Below are 22,350 nucleotides of genomic sequence, written 5' to 3' on the forward strand. Positions count from 1 at the left end.
GGAGCATTTTTACACCAAAGATAAAAAATATTTTTATGCAGGATTAAAAAAAATAATTGATCGATCTTTTAAGTGTATGAACATAGGGGGGGAGTATATTGAAAAATAAAAATATCAAACTTTTCGTACTTGTTTGTTTTCATTCTCATACCGAGAATATTTTGAATACCCCTCGTAAAACCAAAAAAGAACATTAGCATGGTAACATTACATATTGAATCAGAATCAGAATCAGAATTCGTTTATTTTCATAGTTAAATCGGTTACAACTTGTGTCCCTGCTCCCATTCGAGTCTCAGGGGTGTATACTTGCTTAAGTCTAGGTGAGATCAGTGCAAGTGTGGTGTATTTGATTTAATGTTAGTTACTTTATATAAGGACAACTATCATTGAACGTTCTTTGTTGTGTTCTTAATAACTACTTAAAACTAACTTACAATCTATGTGACCTGGGAACTGTTACTCTTGTACTGAGTGGTCTCCTGCGGTCTTTCTTATTTACAATATACGGAATGTCTCCTATTCTATGGTTAGTGAGCAATGGGTTAAATTGACCTGGGCTATAAGTAACTGGATGATTAAATTATTGATATAAAAAACCGACCAAGTGCGAGTCGGAAACGCTCGAAGGGTTCCTTAGGTACCATTATGCAAAACCGGCAAAAAAATCACGTTTGTTGTAAGGAAGCCCCACTTAAATATTTATTTAATTTTGTTTTTAGAATTTGTTGTTATAGAGGCATCAGAAATACATCATCTGTGAAAATTTCAACTGTCTATAGCTATCACGGTTCATGAGTTATGTCCTGGTGACAGATAGACGGACGGACAGACAGTCTTAGTAATAAGGTCCCGTTTTTACCGCTTGGGTACGGAATCCTAAAAAGATGATTTACTATAAGTACCTACCTAATACTCATTCTACATTGTAATTAACGTCTTACAAAATACAATATTAATTAATCACAGAAAATAACTAACATTCGACTGAGAATATAACAAGCAGATTGTTTTATCAGCAAATAACAATAGAGGAACATTGGAACCGAAACCCCAAGCTCATCACGTCATAAGGTGATTATTAACAATGCCTTTGTAGGTATTTATTCAAACCTATTTGTAATTTCTTGCCAAGGACTACATTTAAGGAAAATGATACAATCCACAAAAATTTTGTCGGAAGCATTTGAACGTTCCGAGTTTAGAAAACTCATTTATTTAAATGACAAACTTCTTGAGATGGATTTTTTTCGGTAAACTACGTCGAAATTAACTCTTTTTGTATACCTACCACTTTAAGCTCTGCTACAGTCCGCAGCAAAAGCACAGAATAACTAATAGTACTGACTAAGCAGGCGTGGTGTTCAAAATTACATTGACACGCTCTTATTCTCTTAACAATAAAGTCGCGTCAAGATCATTTTGAACCCCTCACCCGCTTAGCAACTTCTGCTGCTGACTGTACCTATGTATATTTCTTTATTTGATAAACAGAAAATAAGCGATTTTGTAGGTATCCGTTTCAACCTATCACGTGAAAGCTTTAATTCATATTGCTACTTCAGAACTCTTTTGAATTCGCCTCCCGGGGGCTTCGTAAAGAGATTCAGTACACACAGACATTGAAAACACAGTGCTATTTAAATTGTACCTGGAGCCTTTAGAGGGCCTACCGCAAACACCTAAAAAATTCGGGCATTTTTCTCTTTTTTATTTTTTTTTCTTTTTTTTTATTAAGGCGTATAGTTAGAGTGACAAAGATAGTTGCTCGACGAACTTTTATTTTGGCGGTTAATAGCCCTGATTCAGATTTAACAACATGTTATACAAATACAAAAATACAAAAAAAAAATACAAAAATTCTTTATTTCAAAAAATACACATATTTATGATGCAAGGGATGGAGCTACCCTGTAAGCAAAAATATGCCCGTGTTGGGTAACACCGCTCTTCCCTATGTAACATAATGTACTTAGGTATACAATTAAACTAAACTAAACTAATTAATTACACAAAATTACAGTATACAGTATTACAATGTAAATACAAAGAAAGCACAACTTTTTTTTTTTTTTTGTGTCATGTTATGGTTTTGAACTGGTTTTGATACAACCCTGACCTTCGTCTTGGTGAACTCACGCACGACTTTCACTTCATTTCGAATGCACCAATCAGTGAGCGATCTTACACAAAAGTTTCATAACATACATTTTGGTGAGGTGTTAAGTGTGCAGTTAATATGTAAACTGTCAATATTACAATTAGAAATCTGTAGATATTAAACAAAAAACGTCAAAAATATGTTTTTTTTTATATACCGCGTGGCCGGAGAGTCTGTTCGGAAAGAGTAAAGTCGTGGAATGTATTGAGCCTCATACATTCCACGACTCTTCTCTTTCCGCACAGACTCTAATAGCATTATCCACGCTGCTCTGCTGGCCAACGATCCATTGTCACTAGTCTGTTCGGAAAGAGAAGAGTCGTGGAATGTATTAGGCCCCATACATTCCACGACTCTTCTCTTTCCGCACAGAGATACATTGCCGCAACACTCACGGAACAGAAATAAAAATTAAACTAGAAATTAATAATCTGGCGCAGTCCTGCAGTTTGTGACCAGTATGTTGTCAAAGAACCTCTAGAGTAGACGATGCTCAGCTCTGCAATATTCAAAACGTTTGCCAAGCACTCCGCCCGTATCGCATTCAACTGATTTTATTAATGGTGCCACAGTTTTGATTTTCAATATTGAAAGGGTTGCCAAATGGAGTATCTTTTGTGCCACAAACAATCCCAACACTGAATGGTGGGATGCTGACGCGTATTAATTATACGCTGAAGATGAAAAGGCTGAAATGTAATTGAAAATAAAATGTAATCTAGAGGGGGAATTCCTTGAGGTACTTGTATTCATTCGATTCAATTCATTGTGTTTGCTTACGTTTGAAAGATGATTTAGTTTGAGGCTCTGATCGAAAATAATGTTGGGGATTTATCTTCGTAAACAATTTAATACAATTGTAATTGTTTTGTTTACGTTCAACTGCTATAATTTTATATTTTAAATAGATAATATATTATCTTTAGAATTAATCTACATTTCGGGACAAAAATATATCGATATCGCGATGTAAAAAAAAACAAGAAGAACGTTACGGCGCCATCTATTGGGAGATTTTGTTGACTTTCAGACGAAATTATCTAGGTAAGTTTTTCAAAAGAAAAGGGTTAATCAATTTTTTCTTGTCACCCGTTGCTATAGTCACGGTCTCCCGAGTCACTCTTAAAACTCTAGGTTTTTCGTATTTAATCATTGGATCTTTAGAAACTGAAAGATATACAGGGTGCTTCCTGTAACAGGAGCAATAAATTAAACTAAAGGCTGCTGAACAAATGTTGGTCAGTTTGAGGAGTACAGCCTACAGTTTAATTTATTGCTCTTGTTACAAGAAGCACCCAGTATAGCATGATAAATCTCACAGTAAATACTCGTACTATAGTAAATACTATAGTAAACTTGATTTAAATGAGATATCTTCGCTTGTAATGTAATTTATACGAATGTTTGCACCAAGGACGGTTTGACCCAATTCTTTCCCATAGAAAATCCACAATAAACTCTTTCGAATCTCGAAGTTCGATTGGGTCTCCCAAAGTTTCCTACTTTACTGGGAAGTTAAAATTATTTTCCCCTTTAAATAATTCCAAACCTGTAAAAGTTGGACAAATTAATTTCGTACTACTTTTAGCAATTAAAGTTGAAACCTGCAATTTGGACCGGAACTTTAGTGGGCCAGAGGTTACCGTACTTAAATACAATGTCAGAATAAATTCAGGTAGTTTCTACAAATTTTTACCGTCTGGTTCTTACCAATTTTTTATTACAACGTCGGTGGCAAACAAGCATACGGCCCGCCTGATGGTAAGCAGTCACCGTAGCCTACGCCTGCAACTCCAGAGGATTTACATGACCCTTTAAAAATCTGAAGACTCCTTTTTTGAAGAACCCCATACTGTAGCCCCTCGAGAAAACCTCGGCAGGCGCATTCCATAGCCGCATATTCAGCGTCCGCGGGAGGAAATTCCTCTTGAACCGCACAGAGCGCGGCCATTATTATTACCATCCATTATTATATGCCATTATTATACTTATGAACTCTCTGTAGTTCCCAAGATACAGGCTCGGCCTAGTTTGGGGACCACTGTCAATTTGTTCTGATGTAATGTTTTTTTGCCTCATTAAAACTTCTTCATCCATCCAGCGATGGAGCGTATATTAGGTGTTCGCAGAACTGATCGGATCAGAAACACGGAACTACGCTCCAGAACTAGAGTTGTAGATGTAGGCGTCAAGACCGCTAAGCTTAAGTGGGGCTGGACTGGACATGTCTGCCGCATGCACCCAGAAAGGTGGGCCAAAATGGTTACTGAGTGGGACCCACGGAACACAATAGCCGGTGCAGGCCGGAGTTCAGGCAGACCGAAAAGGAGATGGCGGGACGACTTGGACGCATTCTACCCCAAATGGTGGGAAAATGCTGATGACAGGGTCGAGTGGAGAAAACGAGGGGAGGCCTTTGCCCAGCAGTGGGACACCAAAATAGGCTAGAGATAAAAAAAAACTTCTTCATCATTTTCATTTTCATCCATGCACTTTTGCACCTCGCTCCACGTTCCATACAAACGTATCTTAGTCATTTTCTGTTCCACGACTACACGTCGCGCTTTTCCATTTGGTACCCGCCATACGGACTGCTTCAGAGAGATACTTTCATTATTTATGCATGATCGTCGGTTCGGTACTTTACACCTGACAGTTCTCTGATATCTATAGAAGAGATTCTCTTCTATTTAGTTCGAGTTCGCCTTCTTGTTACCATTCTATCTAAATATACTGGGTGGGGCCTGTAACATAATATTTTCTACTCCCGTACTTTTATTTGTCATTTAAAGGGTCGTGCACACACCTTTAAAACCCTACCTTATAGTTGTCAAGACAAGTCTTTAGTCTATTCCCCAAAAAAGAATTTGTGCTTACACGAAGTATCTTTTTGGCGATTTTACGATACTTCGTGTAATGACCACTTAAAAAATATTGAATGAAATACAGTGTTGCCAACCTTATTTTTAATGTCATATCTGACAAATAAGTGAACCATAGACATGTTTTTTTTTTAAATTTCATTCATTCTTTTCCGGCCCGTACCCTCCATTTTTGCTACTTTTTGAATTAGAAATATTTGTTAAATTTACAATTTTATTTCAAAGTGCTTGGTCGTAGAAAAAATATTGTATGCAACGTTGTTTAACTGAGTCAAAAAATACTCGTGGCGTCTTTATTAACAATTTTCGGCTTCGTCTCAAATTGTTACTCACGCCACTCGCCTTTTTTGACCTCTCTTAAACAATGGTTGCATAAAATACTATTACCTATATGCAGAAGTTCTGTTACAATTACAAGTCGTTTAAAATCAGAATCTGACTTAGATACTTACAGCAGCCTCCTTACAGCTTATGCATACCCAAACCGTTGAACATGCCTTTTTTAATCCACCTCTAACATTTTTAATGACTTTTACGCGGACTTATTCGTGGGTACTCTATACAATATAGAGTTAGCGAAATTATAAAAATATCACATTAGCGAAATTGATATCCTCATCCTATATCAGTTTCAGAATTACTATCTTCATTGTACGTTCAAGCACAAACTAGTGTTGTTAATAAAGAATATATTATTAGGAATCCTTACTTTTACGATTTGACTCTTGACTCACTTCGCTTCAGTTTCGTTTTCTAGTCACAATGCCGAAACATGTGTAATCTAAAGCTTGCTTAGAGACTATTCTCCTATAGAAACTCGAGAAATGCACAGTCGAGGACTGAGTCTAAGACGTCTAAGTGGTGAAAATGGAAAGGTTGTCGCGTAAAGCGAAGGCGGAAAGAAGCGGTAGGGATTAAAGGATGACTCACGTAAGACCGGGCCGTGTCCGGGCCGGTGCTCCCGGAGCTTCGTTTTATATGGAAAGCATCACCTGTCATAGAAAAGTAAGCGCCGCGCCGGTAGCTCCGGCCCGGACTCGGCCCGATCGGCCCAATCTAACATGAGTCATCCTTAATCCGAACAATTCCTCGAAGCATGTTATTGATGTTATAAATGACAATGTCTCTTCTCTAATGTTCATTACAAAACTTCTAAATTACGCTTCAATAAAAGCGGCCAAGTGCGAGTCGGACTCGCCCATGAAGGGTTCCGTATTTAGGCGATTTATGACGTATAAAAAAAAACTACTTACTAGATCTCGTTCAAACCAATTTTCGGTGGAAGTTTACATGGTAATGTACATCATATATTTTTTTTAGTATTATCATTCTCTTATTTTAGAATTTACAGGGGGGGGACACACATTTTACCACTTTGGAAGTGTCTCTCGCGCAAACTATTCAGTTTAGAAAAAAATGATATTAGAAACCTCAATATCATTTTTGAAGACCTATCCATAGATACCCCACACGTATGGGTTTGATGAAAAAAAAAATTTTGAGTTTCAGTTCGAAGTATGGGGAACCCCAAAAATTTATTGTTTATTTCTATTTTTGTGTGAAAATCTTAATGCGGTTCACAGAATACATCTACTTACCAAGTTTCAACAGTATAGTTCTTATAGTTTCGGAGAAAAGTGGCTGTGACATACGGACGGACAGACAGACGGACAGACAGACAGACAGACAGACAGACAGACAGACATGACGAATCTATAAGGGTTCCGTTTTTTGCCATTTGGCTACGGAACCCTAAAAAACATGAGTAAGAGTTTGAGTTCAGCCTTTATGTCAGTGTTTATTTTTCTGTCTGTGTGTATATAATTTTTGTCTGCTGTCTTTGTATTGTTGTTGTTATCCTTTTCTTTTTCTTTCCTTTTCATCTTTGTGTCCTGTGTGTGTGTGATTTATCGAATAAATGACTTTCTTCTTCTTCTTCTTCAGTCTCGTTAAACTGAGTTGAGTCGGTCTTTAGACTCAATTTTTACCAACTCTACCTATAAACCTTGCATATACCTCGCGCTAGACGAGGCACTGCATAACTTTATTATTAAAGCCAGCTTTGTTTATTTGTGGCCGCAAAGCCAACTAAATTACTGCATTTTGGTGCATTGATTTAAGTTACAAGAGGCGTGCGGAAGCGAGAGGGTGATCTATAAATATTGACTCTTCCAGGCCAATTCGAATAGAATGTACATGATCCCAGGACGCCCCCCCCCCCCCCAAACGGCATATTGTGGGAAACGCCGTTTTCACAACTGAAAAGAGCTGGGAGGTGAGAGTCCCACATACCCGGGCCCCCATTATGGGCCCACGTCGGGGCCAGTGGGACTGTGGGACGATGCGTAATGCAGCTAGCATTCCCACATCGACAAAAAAAGGCCAATTCGAATGTACACTGATATCAGAATGATATTTAAAGCATATTATTATGTTAGTTAGTGTTATTGTGTGTTATGTACATGTATTAGCGTAAAACTGTTGACGGAGTTCGGAAACTCGAGTCCTTTTGAGTTGTTCTTAAAAAAAGACCCAATAAAGAACTCGACTCGGGACTTAAAAGACCCAGAAGTTTTTAAGCGCCGAGTCTCGTAAAAACTAGCTGAGTTCGACTCAAAGGACTCGAGTTCTTACCAACACTAGATACACGATAACTAAATAAATAACATGATTCAGATAACACCAGATGACAGTATACTGCGTTCGGTCTGTTGGGTTGTTACGTAACTTGTGGTGAAATTGATAAAATAATCAGTGTCTAGTCCTTTAAAATCATAAACGCCAAGATAAGATTATTATCTTTTTACACGGACAGAATGGAATCGCTTCATTTTGCAAATTAAACCAAAGTGCGACATCAAATATTCAGCTCAGACCTCAGACTGCTATCCGTTCCCTGTATAATGGGATTGTTTTAGACGCCGAACAAAAAGTTCAGAAAAACGGCCGTAAAACAGACTATTGTGGCGAAAATAAAGATATTTCAGGTCCGATATATAAGGTTTAATCACTGCTTCGAAGGAAATTGTTGTATTATTTAAAAATGGCAGCCGTAGTTTCAAGGTATTTTAGTCAATGGTGCTTTGTATTTAGCATGTCCTCAAATATAAGATTAAATCGCTACCCCTTTTCTCCTAGGGGTCAATAAATAGACATTGTAAAGGATGGCTAACGCTAGAACGATCCGGGTTCGGTCCGAGGCGACTAACACTTCAGTTTTCTAAAGGAACATTGGAAGGTGGAAAGTTGGAATTGGAAGTAACTGTAATACAAGCGGATGTCACTTTTTGTCAGCTTTTGTTAGAAAGGGACTTCCACTTGTATTACAATTTACAAGCTTTTAAGAAACGGGCCCTTGATCGATGTCTTCGAGTTACAAAGTTTGAAAATCATATTACGTCGTCACTTCGTACGTAATAGTGGTTTATGTGACTGCTGCATAATGAATGGCATTAAAACTCGAGTGTGGGTTTATGAAACGAACGAAGCGAGTTTCATCATAGAATCACACGAGATAAAAAAGCTAATGCCATACCTGACAGCGGCCGTCGATGCACATATCCAAGCTGCCGGGCCGACACCTCGTGCCGTCGGACACTCGTGCCGCCAGGACTGCCACAACGACGCGGTCATCCTCATCAAGCGACGCACTCTGAAATAAAGAATCGAGTTTCAAGACCGAAGTGATCCCATTAGTGTTCCGTGAGCAAACTTTTGTACGGAACTCTAAAAATAGTCAAATTCACAGAATTTACAGATATAAGCAGAAATCGGTGTGTTAAGAGATTAATTTTGTCTTAATTATTTAGCCAACTTTGTGATCAGAGATGAATCAATAGGATCAGCTTTTGAACTGGAAACGATGAAGGCAAGTCGTTCTAGCGAACCTCTACGCAGGGATCGGAACCGGTTTTTTGCAAAAACTTAGAAATAACCATATTTTTTGAATTATTTTATACTCAAAATGTAGGACTCAGTTGTGTTTTTAGGTTACGACTTCATATTATTAGATTGCCCAATTAGAAATGAAGTACAAAGAACGAAAAAGTACCGTTTCCGTTCCCATACAAAAAATACCGGTATCCGATCCCTGCTCTACGTTAGTAAAATAGATCATACAAATAAATCTGAATAATAAATAAATCTTATTATTATACTATTACATGCTCGATTGCATCTGGAGGAGGTAAAATATCTTAATGAGTCACTATGATGTTTTCTCATAAAAAAGTATACCTACATTTCTTAAATAAAACATATCACTTCAAAAGCGCTAGTCAAGTATTTCTAAAATTCTCTTAGCCGATTTGAACGTCTAGCTCAAAGACCGGCCACGTTCCGGATTATCCTAGTGTACTCGTAACAGTAATTGGCCATCGATGGACCTTATGCCATTGCTTTAAGGTTTAAATTCGTGTATCAACAGTGGGGTACGTGCCGCGCCGTGGAAACGTGGCCACGCTCGTTTGAGACGTGGAGACTTCTTTAAGTTCTGTTGCAAGTGGATCACAAAAATCACGTGCCTAATATCCGGGTTAGGAGCGAATTAAATGTGAAATTGAACGAAAATGCGTTGCTTGTAACTCTCAGGAGCGGTAAGTATTTTGATTTTACACTTAAAAGTTTTGATATTGTGATGACATTGTACTATATGCCCAAGTTAACATATTAACAGTAACTATACGTTACTGCCTGCGACATAAATATGCGACGCACGTAATTGTATAAATAGCATGTAAGCAATAATAGCCTATAAATATGTGTTATGTTTAGATTTACTCTCTCTCTATACTTGGATACCGAGAATACAACACAACTTCGGTAATGTTTGGTTTTACTTAAACTCCATTTCGACCCTCCGACTACCAAGTCATCACATGGCGACCCATACCAGAAGAAAACCAGGAAAGTGAAGAATACCACGGCGCACCGCATACGAGAATGAAGATAGAAGTCAAGGCAAGAAGATCACCCTAATGAAGATTCAAGTTGAAGAACCTATTTTTCAAGAAAGAAACTTCCTGCGCTTTTTCAAGAAAAAACCTTCCTATTAAAACAGAACCCTCCCACACATTTTGGAAACGAAAGAGAAGAAAGAAAAAGATGACCAAGAAACAAAACTCAAATTAAGAAGAGACGAAGAAGGAAGAAAGAAGAGCGTTGTCCAGGGTTATCCCGGCTCGCAATTCAAGAGGTGTCCAGGGTTATCCCGGCCCACATCAAGAGGTGTCCAGGGTTATCCCGGCCCATGCTCGAGGGAGTCCAGGGTTAGCCCGGCCCGTCATCGTCGTCGGAGCAGAGGCAGCCACATGCAGCGTCAGCGAGTGCCACATGGAGGTGCCAGCTCGCCAGCAGCGTCACGCGACCGCCCGCCCGTGCCAGCGCGGAATGCAGCGTCGACATAACCTACTTACGGGAGTACATTGCCCGCTACCAATGTAAGTTAGATATAACTTTATTATTATGTTTTATTATTTCGTCACGATATTTAGCGAATGATAGGTATCCTAATTTTAGCCGTTGTATGTAATTAATTGTAGCCGCGAATTTATTATGCTAGCCGAATTACAGTCCATACGCGACAGATTAAATAAATTAAGAGAAGATATTGTAAAGTTAGGTCCAGACAGGCGACGGAAAGAAATAGGTAGGAAGAAACTAGACGAATCAAACGAATTATATAATCGCGCGGCGGATATTGTGTCTCAGTTACAGGAGCAAACGGAAAAGTATAAAGCTTCAGAATTAGAGTTAGCTAATACGCATATAAACGATATTGCCGACACTTACAGTAGGATAAAGATAGCGTTAAATTATTTTGATACAGAATCACAAACAGAGGAAAAAATGGCTAAGCCCAGTTTTGATGTCAAGACGGCCATCGCCTTGTTGCCCGTCATGACGGGGCAGGAGGATACCACTAAGCAGTTGATAGACGGCATTCTAATGTACAGTTCCATTATTAATAGCGAAACTCAACAGGTTTTAATAGAGTTCGTCCTGAAAACAAGACTCTCATCTAGCGCTAAGCTCAGATTAAAGACGTCATATACTAGCGTAGAATTACTTATCGCGGATATGCGTACATTCTTACTACCTAAAAAATCGTCCGAATCGATTCAGGCTCAACTGTACAGAGCTAGGCAAGGTAGGAGAACTATAGAGGCATTCGGAGCCGAGATCGAGGATCTTTTTGTCAATCTGACCATATCCCAGGCCGACGGTAACGATAGCAGGTACGATGTACTTCGTCCACTGAACGAGAAATCAGCCATTAAACGGTTTGCAGACGGTTTAGCAGATCCCAAGTTAAGTACCATAATATCATCTAGGCAATTTACGTCACTGCCCGAAGCGATCAGGACGGCCATTGACGAGCACAGTTCATCACCACGACAGGATCAGGTCCTACATTATGGGAGCGGACATTCCCGTAATAATTACGGGAACCGGAATGCCCACTCTGCGCGTTACAATAGGAATAGGGGTAGAAATTTTAACGCAGGTAATAAAAATACATTCGGGACACGGTATTACTCTAGTAATAACCGTAACATAGGTATTTCGCAACACGTCCCGCCAAATAGAGTTAAACGACCTGACAATTTCGCTGACAGTGCAGCTACAGTTCGCCGACCTGCGCGCGCGCCCGCTCGCCCGAATACGTGTGCGCAGCACATACAACCGTCACACGATGATGAAAAACCTAACAGGCAGTTTTTTCGTAACTAATATGAATAGCGCAATATTTAGTTATAATAAAGATAATTATAGCACAGTAACTTGTAGTGTAGGTAATGGATATAAGTTAAAGCTCCTGGCCGACAGCGGAGCAGCCCTGTGTGCCATTAGATACGAATATTTACAAAACAAACCCGATCTTTTTAAACAAATACAAGGATATAGCATTACCATTAATGGAGTATGTGGAGATTTAACTTCAGAGGGATATATATATTTAGAATTAGACTTTAACGGTTTCATTTGCGAAGAAAAGTTTCATGTTTTTAAGAATTTGCAATGCTCAGCCCAAGAAATTTTAGGAGAAGAATTTTTCAAACGTTACGATGCAGACATAAGTTATAAACGCAATGCATTAATTTTAGAGGACACAGGTCAGTCCGTATCGATACCTATGCAAGTACATTCAAAGAATACGTATGTCCACAATATACCTCCGCGATGCGAAGTTATGACTCACATTACGTCACAACTAGACGATGATTGCGTAGTACTAGCCGAGGAAATGCAAGAAGGCGTTTTTGTAGCAGGTGTTATTTCAAGACCAGACAAAGGTCAAATACCCGTACGGATATTGAATACGACTGATAAGCCAGTTACTTTAGATTTATCAAAGTTAAAAGTAAACAGATTATGTAATTTTGATATTTGCAATTTTGACTCAAGGAAAATTAGCGTCAATAGAGTAAAAACCTTATTAGATCTTTTAAATTTACACACTTATTTAAACACAGAGGAACAGTTAAGTATAGAACAAATTTGCGCAAAATACGCAGATGTTTTCCATCTGCCAGGCGACAAGCTTACTACAACAAACTTGCTGGAGCACAAAATTAACTTAAAAGAAAATGCCAGCCCAGTATACGTAAAGCCTTACAGGATACCACACGCCTTACGCAAAGAACTCCAAACTCAGATCCAAGATATGCTAGACAACGACATAATTGAAGAGACTACTTCCGAGTGGTCCAGTCCAGTTTTGCGTGTTCCCAAAAAGAGTGATAAGTTAGGAGAAAAGAAATGGAGATTAGTTGTCGACTATAGGCAACTAAATAATAAAATACAGGATGATAAATTCCCATTGCCCAACATAACAGAAATATTAGATTCCCTAGCAGGTAGCATATATTTTTCAAAGCTCGATCTTTCCCAAGGTTATTACCAACTAGCTTTAGACAAGGAATCCCGGAAATACACCGCGTTTACGACCGATAAAATGTATTCAATGAAGAGATGTCCCATGGGGCTCCGAACAAGCGGTAGTGTTTTCTCAAGGCTTATGACCATAGCCATGTCCGGATTAAATTACAAACAATGTTTTATATACTTAGACGATTGTATTGTCATAGGAAAATCCATGACGTCACATAACCATAACCTTACTCAAGTTTTAGAACGTTTGAGGAGCGCGAATCTTAAACTAAATCCATTAAAATGCGAATTTTTACGTAAAGAGATAATGTATTTAGGACACAAAATAACTTCAAAAGGAGTAGAGCCCGACCCAGCGAAAGTAGATGCATTAACCAAATACCCAAGACCAACGAATACAGACGAGGTCAAAAGATTCGTAGCATTTGCCAATTACTATAGACGGTTTATTCCAAATTTCGCGAACATAGCTTATCCCTTAAATCAACTTTCCAAGAAAAACGCAGTTTTTAATTGGTCTACAGAGTGTGAAGCAGCATTTTTAAAATTAAAAAATATTCTTACTAGTCCACAAGTCTTAGATTATCCAGATTTTTCGGAAAATAACACATTTACGTTACATACAGATGCATCAAAAATAGGATTAGGGGCAGTATTATCGAATGCTAGCGGGAAGGTAGTCGCGTACGCAAGTCGAAATCTTAAGCCAGCCGAAACGCGATACCCAATCATAGATTTGGAATTACTTGCCATAGTTTGGTCGACAAGACATTTTAGACCCTATCTCTTCGGGAAAAAGTTTAAAATTGTCACCGACCATAAACCATTGATTTATCTTTTTGGAATGACTGATCCTTCGAGTAGATTAACCAAATTTAGATTGTATTTAGAAGAATTTAATTTTGATATTGAGTACATTCCGGGGCGAAACAATGCAGCTGCAGACGCATTGAGTCGCTTACCGATGAATAGTGAAGATTTAAAAAATATTAGAACAAACGTTGTATCAGTCATGACCAGAGCCCAATCACGGAAACAGCGCGCGCAACAAACTTGCGATCAAGGTAACCTAGCGACAGATGTACCCGCAAACGATAGGCTTGATCAACCTAGAGTTGTGGAAATCATCAAAGCACCAAAAAATTGTATCGAACTCATATTAAGTTCCAATTATAAGTTAAGTAAGACATGTCAAAATAAAATAATGAGTAGTAAAGGAAATTTTGTGTACGTACCAAGCAAATCATGCATATATCTAATATCCCGATCGTTATCTACCGTAGGCGTGTTAGCGAGGGAATTAGAAGAATTTTGCAAGAAGCAATGCATAAATGAAGTTATAATAATAAAAGATAAACGAAATGCGCAAGAAATAAATGATTTTTTAGCTAGCTACAAATGTGATATTCCTAGGATCCTTGTAACAAAAGGTGTTACGAAAGTATACGATAAAGAGGAAATAAGAGTTATTTTGAACGATTTCCATCTATAACCCACGAGTGGCCACGCGGGGGTTAATAGAATGTTAAACAATATAAGACGTCATTACTTCTGGCCAAGAATGAGCCACGATGTATACGAATACGTAAAGAAATGTGCACATTGTCAACACAATAAACACACTAATAGATACATTAAGGAGCTAATGGTTATAACTACAACACCAAGCTCATCCTTCGAAAGAGTTTCTTTAGATATTTTAGGACCTTTAGAAGTAGATAATTATAACTATAAGTACGTATTAACAATTCAGTGTGAACTGACTAAGTTCGTCGAAGCATACCCCTTAGAGAGGAAAGACACTGAGTCTGTAAGCAAAGCATTTGTAAATAATTTTATTTTAAGATATGGCGTACCAAGCGACATCATAACGGATCAAGGTACCGAATTTATGTCCAGTGTATTTAGCGATATTTGTAGATTATTAGGTATAAATAAGCTACACTCGACTGCTTACCACCACGAAACTATAGGAGCACTCGAGAACACGCACAAGAACCTAGGAGCTTACCTTAGGATACAATGTAGTAATAACCGCGCAGACTGGAGTACCTGGTTAAGCTATTGGTGTTTTTCGTATAATACCACCGTACATACCGAGACGCAATATACGCCATTCGAATTAGTTTTCGGCAAACACTGTCGTTTACCGAATAATTTAATTTCTTCTGTTGACCCTCTCTATAATTATGATAATTATACTAAAGAATTTAAGTATAGGTTACAAAGAGCTCAGTCAGAAGCTAGAAATAATTTAATGTCTAGTAAAGTAAATAGAAAATTAATGTATGATAAGAAAATGAATTCTGTACAATATAAACCAGGAGACTTAATACTTTTAAAAAATCAAGTAGGCGATAAATTAGACTCCATTTATAACGGACCTTACAAGGTCATAGAAGATATGTCACCGAATGTTAAGATATTAAAAAATAATCAGGTTTATATAACTCATAAAAATAACACTAAGATGTATTTTGAAACTAAGTAATAACTAGTTTATTATTATATTCAATTATAATTTAAAAAAAATGTAAATGCAACTGCGTGTGTCACATTTTTTTTCTCCTTTGTGGGGGTGAAGAGTAACTTTCCAGGGAGGTGTACTATATGCCCAAGTTAACATATTAACAGTAACTATACGTTACTGCCTGCGACATAAATATGCGACGCACGTAATTGTATAAATAGCATGTAAGCAATAATAGCCTATAAATATGTGTTATGTTTAGATTTACTCTCTCTCTATACTTGGATACCGAGAATACAACACAACTTCGGTAATGTTTGGTTTTACTTAAACTCCATTTCGACCCTCCGACTACCAAGTCATCACAACATGATCTGAAATTACGCATGATTAAGAGGTTGATGGACGTCGGCAAGAAATTGCGGCCTATTTTCTTCGTCTTGCCAAGGACAAATATAAATGTCCGCGAAACTTTACTAGTTGAAAAGGCACTAAAGAAGAAGTCACACTATTGCCTATATACAGGTTCAGTCTGAAATGCATGCTGTGGTTCCCCGCGGAAGGTAAGAGCGCAAGGCTCGGCGTCACCTGGATGAGCTTGCCAATGAAACAAGTGCTGTCGTGTGCTGCGCATTGCTGCTCCCATCATATGTCCTCTTCTAACAGCTAAAGACCTAGCTATCTCTCACACTTACAGGATCAGTCTGCAACGCATGTTCTGGTTCCCCTCGGCAGGTAAGCGCGCAGGGCTCAGCGTCATCTCCATGGGCTCGCCAGGGGAACAACTCGGCACCGTAAGCGGTGCTAAGCATTTCTGCTCTCGCCATTTATGTCTTCTTCTAACAACTAAAGACCTAGCTATCTCTCTCACACTTACAGGATCAGTCGGATCTGCAACGCATGGTTGTGGTTCCCCTTGGCAGGTAATACGTGCACACGGCTCGGCGTTATCAACATTGGCTTGCCAGGGGAACAACTCACCGCCGTAAGGTGCTGAGCATTGCTGCTCTCGCCATATGTCTTCTTCTAACACCTAAAAACCTATCTCTCACACACTTACAGGTTCAGTTTGAAGTGCATGCTGCGGCTCCCCACGACAGGTAAGCACGCACGGCTCGGCGTCATCTCGGTGCGCGCGCCAGTGAAACAGCTCGCCGCCGTAAGCAGTGCTGTCGTGTACTGCGCATTGCTGCTCTCATCATATGTCCTCTTCTAACAACTAAAGACCTAGCTATCTCTCTTACACACTTACAGGTTCAGTCTGCAACGCATGTTGTTGTTCCCCTGGGCACGGCTCAGCTCATCTCCATGGGCTCGCCAGGGGAACAACTCACCGCCGTAAGGTGCTGCGCATTGCTGCTCTCGCCATATGTCTTCTTCTAACACCTATAGACCTATCTCTCTCACACACGTACCGGTTCAGTCTGCAACGCATGTTGTGGCTCCCCACGACAGGTAAGCGCGCACGGCTCAGCGTCGTCACGATGGGCGCGCCAGTGAAACAGCTCGCCGCCGTAAGCAGTGCTGTCGTGTGCTGCGCATTGCTGCTCGCGCCATATGTCCTCTTCTAACAGGGACACGTTTCCGCGGCAAGGCTGGAAAGGAATACAAAATTAGGGTTGTATGAAGAAAATAAGGCACAGGTATATTTTACATACTACCTACTTACTACAGGTGCGTTGCTGGAGCAGCGTGGATAAATGGTGATGGCAACTATCAAAGGTTTGCATAGATGGCGCCATCATAGCTTGCCCCCTTTCTCTAGTTTTGTTCTATGAATTTGGCTTAAAGGGTTGGCATCTAGGACATAAAATTCCAAAATATCAAATTATGAAGGAAAGTGAAAGATGGTAGTTTTACTGTGCCAATCCGCCTCTATTCTAAATTATTTTTGCTATGACGCTGTTTGTTTTCTATTTCAGTAAGTTATTGGATTGGTTAACCTTATAACATTGTATAGCTTTGAACAAAGAAAACCCCACCAACCAAAATAATTCTAGACCCATAATCCTGAAATAAATGCGCACTCACGCTGTACATCTTCATAAAACGGTCATCTCAAGTAAAGTAGTTTAGCTAAATGGACGTATTGTATTATAAAACGGTCGGCACTTAAGCCCTTCATTAGTTGAAAAGTCGAAGAGGTTTACTTTATACAGAATGCATAGTTTGTATTTGTAGTCACTTTACCCTGAATAGTAATGGTTGTAAGTGATGATGTATTTGAATTTAAAATATTAAAATGGTTTTGGGTAAGATATCGTTTCGTTCAGCGATTCCATTTAGTTGTGGAGTTTCATTTATAATTTTACGAAATCGTAGAACTATTTATTATTTTTATATTTTGGGTACACTTGTAGGTTTTCAACACATTTTTTATGATATAAGACTAGGAGGTAAACAAGCAGACGAACCGTGACAAACGGACAAATTATTAGACACCTGCAACACCAGAGAGGTAACATAACCGATAATAATATCGTCTTTTCATAGGCTAAAACAAAAAACCGGACAAGAGCTAGTCGGACTCGCCCACCGAGGGATCCGTACTTTTTCCACCACCGGGATCCGTTGTTATAGCGGCAACAGAAATACATCATCTGTGAAACTTTCTACTGTCTAAAGTCTATTTTTTATTCGGTAGACTAAAATGACATTTCATAGTATGAACATCATGTGTCATTTCATACTATGAAATGTCATTTTAGTCTACCCAATAAAAATAGACTTAGCTATCACGCTTGGTGACAGACGGACAGACGGACAGTGGAGCTTAGTAATAGGGTCCCGTTTTTACCCTATGGGTACGGAACCTTAAAAGACCTTTATATTTCCACAAATATAGGTCCCAATAGGCCTGTAATTCTAGTGTTCATATTTTATGACCTGCGTGCGATCTAGCCGTTATTTCAGGGTTTAATGTAACTTTTTCTACAGCTTAATATGTGAGGATATCAAGGGCGCTGTTGACCTTGAGAACTTTTAACTTATAGTGTTGTAGGTTAGGTAAACATATTTGACAAAAATACCTACTCCTAATAAGGTCAATACGGTTAGTGTCTGACCTTCACATTGGAGCTTGTTTGCGCACTTCTTAAGGGGCCCACTTAGGGTTTGCACGACGGAACCGAAATGTATGGGAATATCCGCGGATTCGGATCCAGATCCGGATAATTTCATACATTTCGGATCCGGATTGCAAACCCTAGGCCTGTCAGTTGATTAGAACAAAAAGTTGACAGCTCCGAATAACTGATAGGCCGATATCGTCCGGCGGACTAGTAATCAGTGGGCCCCTTTATACTTGGTGTTTGCGTTGAGTGGCGAATGTATGAACTCGAAATAAACACAAATTTTGTTGTCCCATGCATATATTTTTGTGTAAGTAGTAACGATTTTTTTGTTACTGTTATTCAAACATTTCTTTCAGTGATATTGAAGTGATACAAGCAAACGGCCTTAGTCGAACTTTAATATTACGTCAAAAACAGGCTCGCGCACTAAGGGTTCCGTACCATTACGCAAAAAACCCCAAAAATCACGTTTGTTGTATGGGAACCCCACTTTAATATTCATTTTATTTTGTCAACAGAAATACTTTTACATACATACAATTTAAACTTTCTAGCTAACACGGTTCATGATATACTGCCTGGTGACAGACAGACGGACGGTGGAGGCTTAGTAATAGGGTCCCGTTTTTACCCTTTGGGTACGGAACCCGTAAAATTAGCTCTGATCGAAAGTAGCAACAAACGCTGACTGCAAAACTCGTGTTCAAAACCTCCAAACTCTCGATATTTCCCTCCAAATGATATTCGAAGTGCCTACCAATCAAATTTAAAAGCGCGCCAGCCAATAAGGGCAAATAACAATTCGTATTATCATTCACTTTTCGTTCTCCCCCTGCGGAGTCGATTAAATTCGTAAGGAGCTTGGGAGTTGCGGATATTTTAAATTCGGAATTATCCTGGAAAGATCTAGGATAAAAGACTTAGCTGTGATGTTGGTTAAGACTTTAAGCGCTAGGTACTTGCACCGTCCCACTAACCCGAAGTTAACCGGTTAAACCGTTAAACCAGTGTCAAATTGTACTGGTCACCATACTAACTCCATAGTTAAGGCTAGTTTTAGTGTCACGCGGACCGTCCGTGCGGATCGCTCCGCACCGGACCAATATGTATTAAGTTCAGGGAGCGTTTTAGAGTAAAGCCGACGGGTCCGCGCGGACGACCGTTCGCGTGGACAGCTTTCTCTTGACGGTGCGGAGCGATCCGTACGGACGGTCCGCGTAACTTTAAAACCAGCCTAACCGGTTAACCCCGGGTTCATGGAATGGTGCAAGTGGGCCTAAGAGTCTTAATTCTTCTACGTAATTTACTTTCTACGTTCGCACTAGTATGCGAGTGCCAGCGAGATGAATAGAAAGTAAGTTACGTTCTCGATAGCGTTTATGTCATACCAAACTGGTGGTAGCCGCACAGGCGGCCTAGCCAAGGTGACAATCGCTGTCGCTTCGACAACGAAACGCTTTGTGTCTCTCTATCACTCTTACACATTAGTGCGACAGTGACAGTTGTGACAGTTGCATTTCGATCGCCACGGAGCGTAAGCGATTGGCACGTAGGTCACCTTCAATCGCATGACGTTACTTCTTTGCTTGGTTGTAAGCAAAGCAGACAAAAGTATCAAAACAAACATAATAACACCCTATTATTCCCAAATTGCCCTCTCATTGTTATGACGTTTCGTACACGAACGTAAAGCTAGTGCTACATGAGCGTAATTTTATTACCGTCGGCTGAATCGCCCGCTCCCTGCCTAATGTCCTTATTAATGCACTGCAGTTTGTGTGCGAGAAGTTGCATCATAACAGGAATATGGTGGAACTTCGGTAAAAGTGTATTGTTTTTATAAGCTTTTATTTAACTTGCAATGTACCTATGTAAGTATGACCGTTATTACAAGCTTTTACTTAACTTGCATTGTTTGTACTTATGTACGTATGTATGTATGTACGGGTCAAATCTTGCAAGTTAAATTTGAGCCACTTCCCGGTTTCTGATGAAGCTGAAAATTTGCATACATATGTAAGTCAGGTGACAATGCAATATTATGGTACCATGAAGCTGATCTGATGATGGAGACAGGAGGTGGCCATAGGAACTCTGAGATAAAACAACGCAACCTAATTGTGTTTGGAGTTTTTAGAATTGCCTCGATGAGTATTAATTGCCTTTGGAAAGAAAAGTATTTTTTTAAAGGTGTCCGAATGTTACTTAAAAGGTCCTACAATTCGAGTAACCTTTAAAAAATCTATCTGTACTCCTCCTTAATCTGTAGCCTACGAATAAATGAGCCAAATATCTTATCTGTGTGTCCATCAGGCTGTATTCCAGTATGTAGTGACTCAAATAGCGAAAATTAGGCAGCGCGAGTTAATCCACCCACTGCTGGATTATAACGCCACCGCCACTGGGGACTGTTGAAGTGTACACCCGAAATATGATTTAAGCTGAGTGCAATACATGCAGGAATTGCTCAATGCTCATACTGTGCTATATATCTTGCCTGTATATTCAGTCTGTAACCCAGCTCCCTGTAGTCTAACTAGACTCAAACAAGGAAAATTGGGCGAGTTAATCCGCGCTAAACCATAACGCTTCTGCCATGTTGACTGTTGAAGAGTTCACGTAAAGTGCGATGTAAAAGCAACACACACACACACACACACACACACACACACATCTTCACATCTTCAGCAAAATCAGCAAAACTTGTCGAAAAAGTAATCGCACAGTTACACCTATCCTAGAATGAACTGGGTTACTACACTTACTACAATAACGTAAAACCAAACAGGATTTGAAATAGAGGCGGATTGTCAAAGTAAATTATGCAGCTACAGTAAATTTACTGCCATCTTTCGGCAGGAAAATAAAACCGTTAGAACGCCATTGATTTTGATCCTTATTCTTTCACTGACATGTGTTAATTTTGTAAGTATCAAAAATTAACGCCATCAACTCGAGATACTGTCGCGTAGATGGCGTTAATTTTTGACATTTAACAAATTGACAAATATTAGTGAAAGAATAAGGATCAAAGTCAAATGGCGTTCTAACAGTTTTAATCTTCTGTCAAAAGATGGCAGTAAGTGTACTGTGGATACATAATTTACCATGACGTAACTCTCTATATACACTATTCTCTTTGGTAAAACTAAGGATATTCCCAAGTTTCGTTACGTAAGATTTCCATTCGGGTCCGGTGAAGGCAAACAAGATAAACTATCAGACGAAACTGTTATAACCGGAACATTGTGATTCGGTGGAAACAAGTTCCGAACTTTAACCTTAGGAACCTGAACTTGGAATGGTTGACTGTCACACCGAACGGGGTATTTTCATATTTCTACGCACAGTATACTCCACGTAAATACAATTATAGCTACATATATTATTATTATATTCTCCATGGACATGTTTCTAGGCAGAGTGATGTCAGGTGGACTAAAATGATGACGGATTGGTGGCCGCTTTCGGATGATAGAAGCGCCTGGCGTCCGTTTGCCTCGTTGGGTGGATGACATTCGAAAAATCTCGGGGCACTTTTGGATGAGACTAGCCCAGGACCGGGATAAAACTTAGTGGCGTTTACGAAAACAGGCCAATGCTCAGCAGTGGGCGACCGAAAGCTACTAATGTGTCTAGAAATAACGTCAACTACACTGGTACATTCGCCATCAGATATATCGGAGCGGCCAAGGTGTTCACAATATCTGAACGCGCACTCTAACGCCCATTGATAGTGTTCAGATATTTGTGAGCGCCTTAGCCGCTCCGATATATCTGATGGCGACTGTACCAAATACAAAACAGTAAGTACCTACCCCTAACTGTAACTTTCATTCGATAGCGTGACGTGACGTACGCGTATGCGTT

At 39.4% G+C, this 22,350-nt stretch overlaps 2 protein-coding genes across 2 annotated transcripts in view; one reads left to right on the forward strand and one right to left on the reverse strand.

The window, feature by feature from the left end:
* Positions 1-22,350, reverse strand: part of LOC134661010 (protein madd-4) — a 431,812-nt gene that overhangs the window by 85,828 nt on the left and 323,634 nt on the right. The window contains exons 6-7 of the mRNA XM_063516910.1: positions 16,822-17,001; positions 8,579-8,695 (exon numbers count right to left, since the gene is read on the reverse strand). Of these exons, the coding sequence (XP_063372980.1) occupies positions 8,579-8,695; positions 16,822-17,001 (297 nt within the window). The remainder of the gene's footprint in view (positions 1-8,578; positions 8,696-16,821; positions 17,002-22,350) is intronic.
* Positions 10,468-16,789, forward strand: LOC134655576 (uncharacterized). The gene is made up of 5 exons (XM_063511038.1): positions 10,468-11,548; positions 12,579-12,902; positions 16,104-16,200; positions 16,469-16,565; positions 16,661-16,789. The coding sequence occupies exons 1-5, from the start codon at positions 10,597-10,599 to the stop codon at positions 16,787-16,789; spliced, it is 1,599 nt and encodes a 532-aa protein (XP_063367108.1). The 5' UTR covers positions 10,468-10,596.

The sequence above is a fragment of the Cydia amplana genome, chromosome 2, assembly GCF_948474715.1.
Source record: "Cydia amplana chromosome 2, ilCydAmpl1.1, whole genome shotgun sequence".
NCBI lineage: Eukaryota > Metazoa > Arthropoda > Insecta > Lepidoptera > Tortricidae > Cydia > Cydia amplana.